Source organism: Myripristis murdjan, chromosome 1 (assembly GCF_902150065.1).
Source record: "Myripristis murdjan chromosome 1, fMyrMur1.1, whole genome shotgun sequence".
In the NCBI taxonomy this organism is placed as follows: domain Eukaryota; kingdom Metazoa; phylum Chordata; class Actinopteri; order Holocentriformes; family Holocentridae; genus Myripristis; species Myripristis murdjan.
In genome coordinates, this window is record NC_043980.1 from 41,678,736 (window position 1) to 41,687,926 (window position 9,191).

The window sequence follows — 9,191 nt, forward strand, 5'->3', positions numbered from 1 at the left end:
CAAACTACTAAACTGTGCGCGCCTCGAGTTGGGCTGCTCGAAACTAGCTCTGCAGGGGGTTTGCCTCACTGCGCCACCCTGTGCTGCGCCGGGAAACTAGAGCCCTATATGTGTAGAGCAGCAGGCACATTCAAAATTTCTTCTGAAACATACTAATCCTCCAACAGCTTTTATGTTACCTCCACACATCTAACATGAAAAATGTGTGGCTGATTGTGAGAAGTGTGTTATGACTTCTGTAAGGTCATAACACACCTCTCGGTCAGATCTCAAACCTGATCCAAACTCCATTCAAAGTTTGTACGGGTCAGCACAAGTGGTAATTTAGGTGTGTAAAATGTCATCTCGATATGTTTACTTTGGCAGAAAATACAGTTTAAGTTTGGTGCATTTTTTGGCCTGATTCTGAGTTCATAATGGGTGTGCATTGCATGGAATGTTCAAGTGTTTGAGTGGGTAACATCATCGCTACATCATCATCACCCACAATTTTCAAGTCACATCCATAATTTTCGGTAAAGTGGTTGGAACATTTCTTCTGCTTCTGAAGCAAACTGGCTTACACTTTGGCATACTGAGCTTCAATGTGGCAAGAGTCCCAGCCCCCTAACATCCATTATAACTGAAACCCAAAAATTCTGGGCAGAAGTAGAAAAGACACTTTTTTAACTCACTCATATTCTGACATTTTTGGGACTATGGACACAACATTTATGCATTTTGCCAATCAAATCCTTACATTTATGCTGCTACATTTTATACCAACATTTTCTAATTGGACAGATTGTTGTTGATTTTGCAATTTGTATAATAGTATCACCTTGCTGACTGACATGAAGTTTTGCACTGAGACTCAATAGGGTATGGGAAAGTCCAAACCCAAGTTTCCTGTTAATCGGACTGATTGCTGCCAAGCCATAACACATTTCCTGTTTTCAATGCAACAAAGAGGATTTTGTTCTTTTGTAGTTTCTTTTGTCACATTTTTTGGAGTATCAAAACTCTTGATAACTTATCTCATGAGGATGCATTCTACTTGCCAAGTTTCATGCAAATCGGGCTTATGGCCTATATCACAAGATTCAGCTCAATTCAACAACGCATGCATGTAAGGTTTTTGAAGGCTGAAATGCTTTTATCTTGATTACATCACAATCTGCTGGTGGACATGGCGCAATTTTTGGTGTCTACCATGTGTGTATCATTCTTTCAAATTCAAATTTCACTTATTTAACTTTTGTGGCTGAGCCTGTGGTACCACTTTTATTGAAGGAAAAGTTTAAATTTTTTTTTTTTTTTTGTAAATCAAACAGATTCTAATAGGGTTCTAAGTGGAAGCCACTCTACACTGCAATGTGTGGCCGGTAGCCCCCAACCCATTCAGGTTTGAACCCTTCAAAAATATGTAAAGTAAATAAATAAATAAATAGCCAATAGACAAAGAAAAGAAATCTAGACATTGCAAACTGCTTGGGAAACACTAAACACTTAACATGTTACCTGCAGACTGCTGACATGTATTGGTGTCCCACCAGTGCCATTCACAGTATTATTAGTTTTATTTGGGGTCTTCTTTCCCTCTTTTTCTCTCAGAGCTTTCTCCTTGGTGGCCATTTTGGCTTTCTCCTCCTCAATCAGCTTTGGACTGTTCAACATGACCTAGAGAAAGAGAGAGAGAGATAATGAGGGTGGGGGTGGGGGTATGTGTGTGTGTGTGTGTGTGGGGGGGGGGGGGGGGGGGGGGGGGGGGGGGTTTTGGCTGTGTATTCATATTTTGGGCAAGGATTAAACTTGTCAATTAAGGAGTGGATTAATTGTTATGGGTAACCTGGGGGCCAAAAGGTTTTACATAAATGGAAAGTAATGTCTTAAAGTACTAGAGAAGCCTGTGAAAAGCCTAGAAAGATGATACGAATCAAATCTGACAAATAAGTAGGTTGTAGAAGTAGGTTCAAGAAATAAGGCGTCAACTTGAAGGCACTGCGGACACAGAGAGATCAAGTTTACCAGCCTAATTAAAATTGTAGTGTTTAGAATTTGAAATGAGCTGTGACTAATGTGGCCTTTGAAAGTAGCCGTCTGTATAAACAATACCATTATCAAAGCTAAAGAAGCTAGAGAGGTTGATCAGCTCACATGTCTGAAAGTGGCTTGGATTCCCATGATGTCTGAGAAGGGATTCTTGTCTTACCTACACATATCTTGTGTAGTAGAAGATAAAGATAAATGTGTAAAAGTAAGATTTAAGATAACACTGGAAAACAAAAAAGCCTTCCTGAGCTGTGTAATTCATCTAAATATTTATGATGAACGGTGCCCACTTGATAACCCGGATGACTTGCCTTCTCTCACTCACCATGCAAACCACACTAGATAGCTGGTTAATGTTGCTGCTAGACTTATGGTTCTGTAGATTCATGCAGAGGTGTAAAGAGTACTAAATTATTTTACTCAAAAAAAAGTTAAATTTTATTCAAGTAAAAGTAAAGTTAGTTGTGTAAAAATCTATTCAAGTAAAAAGTAACTTAAAATTACTTAGCAACTTTTTCTTTAACTGTGTGGTTGGTGAGGTGCAGATAATGAAGCTTTGCCAGGCAATGCAGACAAGGCAAAAGGATGTATAAAGAAGTTATTCTTTTAATTTCACACTACCTATTGAAACATTAAAACAAACACTATTAAAACATGAAATAAACACTGCATACTTTATTTATACCCAATAGTGTTGTATCTTATAGCCTACCATTGTAAAGCCGGATTCATCCTCTTTCCAATGAGATACAACTTGTAAGGATCCTGCATTTCTGGAATGAGTGACACCGGTAATTGTGTGGGAAACGACCTTTTTTTTTTTTGACAAAATCCCCTGCAATATTTTTTCAGTTGCTCATTTCTCCCATTTAACAATACCGATTGGTGTTGTCTTTTATACCGTCAGAAAGCCTGATTAGTCCTCTTTTCAATGAGAAATAAGTTGTAAGGATTGTCAATCGATTGGTATGACCAACATGGCTAAACATGTCCCCTCCTCCCCTTTTTGAGGGGAGCAAAATCCCATTCAATGTGTTTTCAGTTGATCATTTCTCCCCTGTGATCAGACCAATTGGATTTGTGAGTTATACTGTTGGAATGCCAGTCCCCTTTACAATAGGGTATAACTGTAAGGATGAGGCAACACAGCTAAACAGGTGAGAAGCACAATAAGCCAAATGCTGTCAAGTGCCAGTTAGGTACACCTGTTAGTACAATTTAAATTACCAACAGAAGAACATTGAAGGGAATTTTGATTGACTGAAAGGACATTGAATGGGATTTTGCTCCCCTCAAAAAGGGGGGGAGGGGACATGTTTAGTTGGTCAAGGATTTGGATAGATTTTTACCATGTCATACACAGAATACATATGATAACAAGAAAACAATTCATTTCTTTAGCTCCTTCACTCAATAATGAACATACACTCCTGATCAAAATTTTAAGACCAGTTGGAAAAATTGCAAGAATTTACATTTTGCACTGTTGGATCTTAAGAAGGTTCTAAGTAGAGCTTCAAAATGCAAAAAGAAGAAATGAGAGTGAAACAAAAAAAAAAAAATTTGAGTAAGCAATTTATTGGAAACAACCATTAGACTGAAATAGGCTGTTCATCATACCATACATCAGTAGTTGTGCTCTTTTTCATTGGTTGAATATCAGCGAGCATGGGCGGCGCTGGGGTAGTGCCGCCGGGTAGAGATTGCTGGGGTAGTGCCGGGTAGAGATTACAATAGCACCACCATAGCACCACCAAGAAAATAACTGAATTATCACATTTAAATTCTAGCTTTCTCTGTATATTTTCGAAGTTATTAATGTTTGTGCAGTGAAATGGTAAAATAAATGTGTAGGCTGCAGTTAATGAAAACTTGATACCATGGACAGCGCTTTTGATTGAAGTGGGTGTGTATGAAGCTTACTTTTGAATCCTGCGTGTCTGGCTTTTGTGCAACTAAAAGCTACCATACGGTACATCCATCAGCCCCATCACTGAATGATTCAGCCCCACTACAGCACCAGCAAGAAAAAATCTCTGGCGCCGCCACTGTCGGCGAGGCTCATGTGTACTTTAGTAGATGTCATGGAAACAAGTGAATGCTATGATATAAAACACTTTCTCAGATATAAAGTGAAAACATTTATCTTTTTTTTGTTATAGCAGCAAAGAACAAAAAAATCTATGCCTCCATCAAAAATCATTAACCGACAAGTTATGGGTTGGGATACTTTCAATATGAGCACATTCCTGGCTCCTACCAGAACAATGTCAACAATAGCATAATGTTACTTCACCTTTTCTACACTCCGACACAGCTTCTATACATCCAGTTTCCAACTGCTTATCCATAAGGGTCACAGGGGGTGCTGGCACCTATCCCAGCACTCATTGGGCTGAAGGGAGGGGAAACACCCTGGACAGGTGGTCGGTCCATCACAGGGCAGACAGACAAACAAGCACATTCACATCAAGGGGCAATTTCAATTTGCCCGCTTTCTATTCTGCCCTGCACCGAAAGTACTGAGCCCTAATTTTGTTGCATTATTATACCGTATATGATTGTGCAATGACAATAAAGATCTATCTATCTATCTATCTATCTAATTTAGTATCTCTAATTCACCTGACCTGCATGTCTTTGGACTGTGGGAGGAAACAGGAGCTCCCAGCGGAAACCCAAGCAGGCACAGGGAGAACATACAAACTTTGCACAGAAAGGATCCCAAATGGACCCAGTCAGGACCTTCATGCTGTGAGGTGGCAGTGCTTAACCACTGCGCCACCATGCTGCCCGCTCTTATAAATCTATGCATAAATTGACTGCTGTTTTGGTGTGGTTTGGCGTCAGAATGTAGTTCATGGACACTTGTAGTTCATGGAGAACGTGGTTCATGGAGACTTTTTTTTTTTTTTTTAACTTTACTCAGTAACAGAGGCAATTTTAAACGTAGCAAAGTAAAATACCTCAACATAAACGTACTTATGTAAAAGTAAAATTATAGTTTATAGTTATCATAGTAAGTAAACAAAAAAACCCAACTTTGTTACAGTAAGAAGAGTAAATCTAATTCGTTCCATCCCTGGATTTATGACAGCATAGCCTGATGTTTTCTATCATACTCATTTGTATGGCCTTCAGCATTCTGTGAAGATCTGAATTTGTTCCCTTCTAGAAGGACTGACCGTGGATTGAAATGTGAGTCTTGGGCTTCATTTTATGTCAGGTGTTTGGCTGGTTAGAACAGGGTCACAGGCAGAAATAATTTCTATATTCAAGGATGTTTGCCATAAAAGTTGGTCTTGACCAGGGATGGCCAATTTTTATGGGGGTAAGGGCCAAAAAATATTTTAAGTCATCATCAGTGACTTGTAAGGCAGCATACCTACAACATCCAGACTTACATTCATTCACTGTCTCTCCATCACACAATGGCTTTTTTGCTTCTGCTACCTCTAGTGATATTTGGTAAGTTGCATCGAGAGAACATTTTTTTGGAATCTTACAGAATCTTTTGATTGAGTTTGTGTCCACAGTCAGCACTATTATAGCTGAGGTTATGCTTGGTGTGGTATACCTTTAGAGATGGGCACAAATACATCAAATAGTGTCCTGTTACAAACTGCAAATACTTGCTCATCACACTATTACAATAAAATCAAAACACTGGTCTGAGAAAATGTATTTAATTAAAATACATGTAATTTGTATTTTGAAAAATACAAAAATACAGTCTATGCAAACCATTTTAGGCATTTTCGTGGCCTCAGTATGGTCTTTGAGAATAATCCGCCATATTAATAATGTAATTTATTTCAAATGCACAAATACAAGTTCTTTAAATATTTTGTTATAAAATTACATCTTTTTTTCTGTCCAGCAAAATACAAATTACAAAATACTAGCCATCAAGCCAAGTATTTGAATCTTCATCCACTCAGTCATGTATTTCTACATACGTTTTTGTTTCAGTGGCGCATAGGGTGGAGCAGCTGCAGACATGTCTGGCTGTCTGTGAGAGGACTCGCTGCTTGTCCTGCCCCACGACAATCTACTACTCCTTGTGCCTAAAACTAACAACCAAACCAACGTATGATATGGGTAGGTACTTGGAAATACGGAACAAACACTTCTGGGATGCAACATTTGAGTATAAAAACAAGACAATTCTATATTTTACGGGATGGGTGGCAATCCTATCCAGGGGCCACAAAATGAAGGTTGGCAGGCTGCCCCTTGGCCATGTCTGGTGTAGACATTGACTTGTAACACAAATAGCTGGGCACCCTCGGTTTGGTTTGGTTTGGGTTGGGTTGGGTTGGGTTGGGTTGGTTTGGTTTGGTTTTTCTGAAATATGGCTCCACTGCCTAAGGTTGCACCATTGCTCAATTTTTTAAGCTATGCAGGTTTTCCATCTTCAACACCACTGCTTTTCATAGCCACAACAAAAGAGCTACAAGATCCAGGAAGAACACCTACAGAACGGGTGATGAAGAAAAGAAGAATAAACACAACAACATTGTCATCCCATCCATGTCTGGAGTGTCTGAGAAACTCAGGAGAATTTTCAACAACCACTGCATCCCAGTATTTTTCAAACCCAGCAACACAGACCCTGTGTATTGGTGCAACCAAACAACCACTAAACAAACTCATGGTGCAACACAGAAAGTCCAATTCTTCAAGTCAAGACTCAGTGGTTTACCTGCATCTGAAAGAAAAAGAACATTCCTTCGAGGACCACAATGTTTATATCTTTAAGAATCTCAGTCCTGCAGACCTCAACTCAGCTCTACGTGAATAACTATGACCTGGATGACTGAGAAACAATACAGATGTTTAAAGTCATATTGTTGCAGTGCTAGAACAAGCAAAATATTTGCTGGATGGTTGGTCTTGATAGAGTTGCAACTGATTGTGACAAAAAAATTACTCAAGGGCAGTGGTGCCCAAACATTTTCTGCAAGGCCCCCCTTTTGTAGATAAAGATACCCCTGACCCAATTTATTTTGGAACCACTGCTCTAGGGAAACGTTCTCGCACTGCTAGAATGGATCACTGTAGGGAATGCAGACCCTAAAACTCCATCACATCTTGGTGTATGATGAAGATAGAATAATGCAAGAATAATGCAAAATGAGAAAGTCCCCATTTTTCATCAGTTGGGCTTACCATCCCTTTATATAAATCCAACTGGTCCAGAACTCTGCTCCCTGCCTTACCACTCAGTCCCACCACCATGATCATATTACCCACATCCTAAATAACCTTTACTAGCTGCCCACACCCAAACGGTCCATTTATACTCAACGTTAAATACGGATCCGGATACAGACGGAGCCTTTCTGTCCATACTGTGTTCATTTTGTCCGATTTCTGCACGTTTCCATAAAGGTTACGGATACGGATACAGATACGATCATAGAGATGTTATGTCAATTAAATTGACGTAACATCTCTATGATCTCTCTCTGATGTTACATCGATTTCTCTCATTGGCAGTACTAGAGAAAGAATTCTCCGTCCTCTAGTCGCGATGTTTTTAACAACCTCACCAACCACCGCCTCCTACAACATCGCCTCGGTTTTTGTCTTTTATGCAAGAGGTACATTATCAATATCTCCTCCACAGTCGCCATGTTTGTTTTTGAGTTTGTTGTTGTCATAAACTTTTGACTCTGGGCTGCCCCCTGGTGGATATATTGGTTAACATCCATGCCAACGTAAAGGACGCATGGAAGTATGTGGGCAGTGACGGTAACATCGTTTGAAATGGACGCATACATTTTCGTATGTAAAGGGAGTGCTCAACATTAAATATGGATCCGGATACGGACAGAGCCTTCTGTCCATGCTCCACGTTCATTTCGTCCGATTTCTGCACATTTCCATAAAGCTTACAGATACGGGCCAAATGGAGCAGTACCATCGGAAACCGTGGGGGCAGTGTTGCTGTCACTACCCGATATGTAGCTCTAGAGACACAAAGAAGAAATAAGAATGGCGGAACTTTTTGAGGAAATGCTGTGCGAGTTGGTTAGAAACTATAAACATCTCTGTGATGTTACTTCTCCTGGACACCAGGATAAACAAATGATACAGAACAGCTGGGAGGAGATTGGAAAGGAATTAAATGTGAGTTGGGTGGTAGCGAAGGAGAAGTGGAGGTCTGTGCGAAACAGATGTGTTCGAGCCCACAACAAGTCCATGAGCAAGCAGAGTGGGGATGCTGCTGACGGGGTGGATCCACCAATTCTTCGGCGTCTGGGATGGCTCAAGGCTTATATAAATAAGCCTATTATATAAAATATATAAATAAATGTTTATTTTTGAGTTTGTTGTTCTCATAAACTTTTGACTCTGGGCTGCCCCCTGGTGGATATATTGGTTAACATCCATGCCAACGTAAAGGACGCATGGAAGTATGTGGGCAGTGACGGTAACATCGTTTGAAACGGACATATACATTTTCGTATGTTAAGGGAGCATAAATGGGCCTTAACACATCCACTTCAAAATCCTTCTCTTTACATGTAAGGCATTCAATGCTTTGGGTTCTTCATATCTGAATAAACTCATCCACCATTATGAACCTCCCACATCCCTGCACTCCTCATCTGCCTATCACACATTACTGTTTATCAACAGTTTCAGTACTAAAATTCATATCGTCATTCATATCATTATTGGCATAAAAATGCCACATCAGTTGAAAACCAACAAAAATGTAATGCTGTAGACATATATCAATGCCAAGTACCACTGTATGCACTCCACAGTATGGATATGTACAGTATTTAACTGTGTGTGTGTGTGTGTGTGTGTGTGTGAGTGTGTGTGTGTGTGTGTGTGTGTGAGAGAGAGAGAGAGAGAGAGAGGGAGAGGGAGGGAGAGAGAGAGAGAGAGAGAGAGAGAATCATTACTGACCTGCACCACTGCGTACTCCACCAGGGATGAAAATCCAAATAGAAGACAGGCTATTAGCCAGATATCAATAGCTTTTACATAGGAAACCTTAGGAAGCTCTGAGGCCAAGGACATACTCTCACTGGACAGTGAGAGCACTGATAAAATACCTAGAAACACACAATTATTACAACATTAATAATACAACCTAATACTTAATTACATTAATAGTACAACCCTGTTACAATGCCCAA

General features: G+C 39.8%; 1 protein-coding gene across 1 annotated transcript in view; it reads right to left on the reverse strand.

Moving 5' to 3' along the window:
• Nucleotides 1-9,191, reverse strand: part of LOC115369087 (glycine receptor subunit beta-like) — a 262,500-nt gene that overhangs the window by 43,673 nt on the left and 209,636 nt on the right. Inside the window, exons 9-10 of the mRNA XM_030065640.1 lie at nucleotides 8,959-9,107; nucleotides 1,501-1,659 (exon numbers count right to left, since the gene is read on the reverse strand). Coding sequence (XP_029921500.1) covers nucleotides 1,501-1,659; nucleotides 8,959-9,107 — 308 coding nt within the window. The remainder of the gene's footprint in view (nucleotides 1-1,500; nucleotides 1,660-8,958; nucleotides 9,108-9,191) is intronic.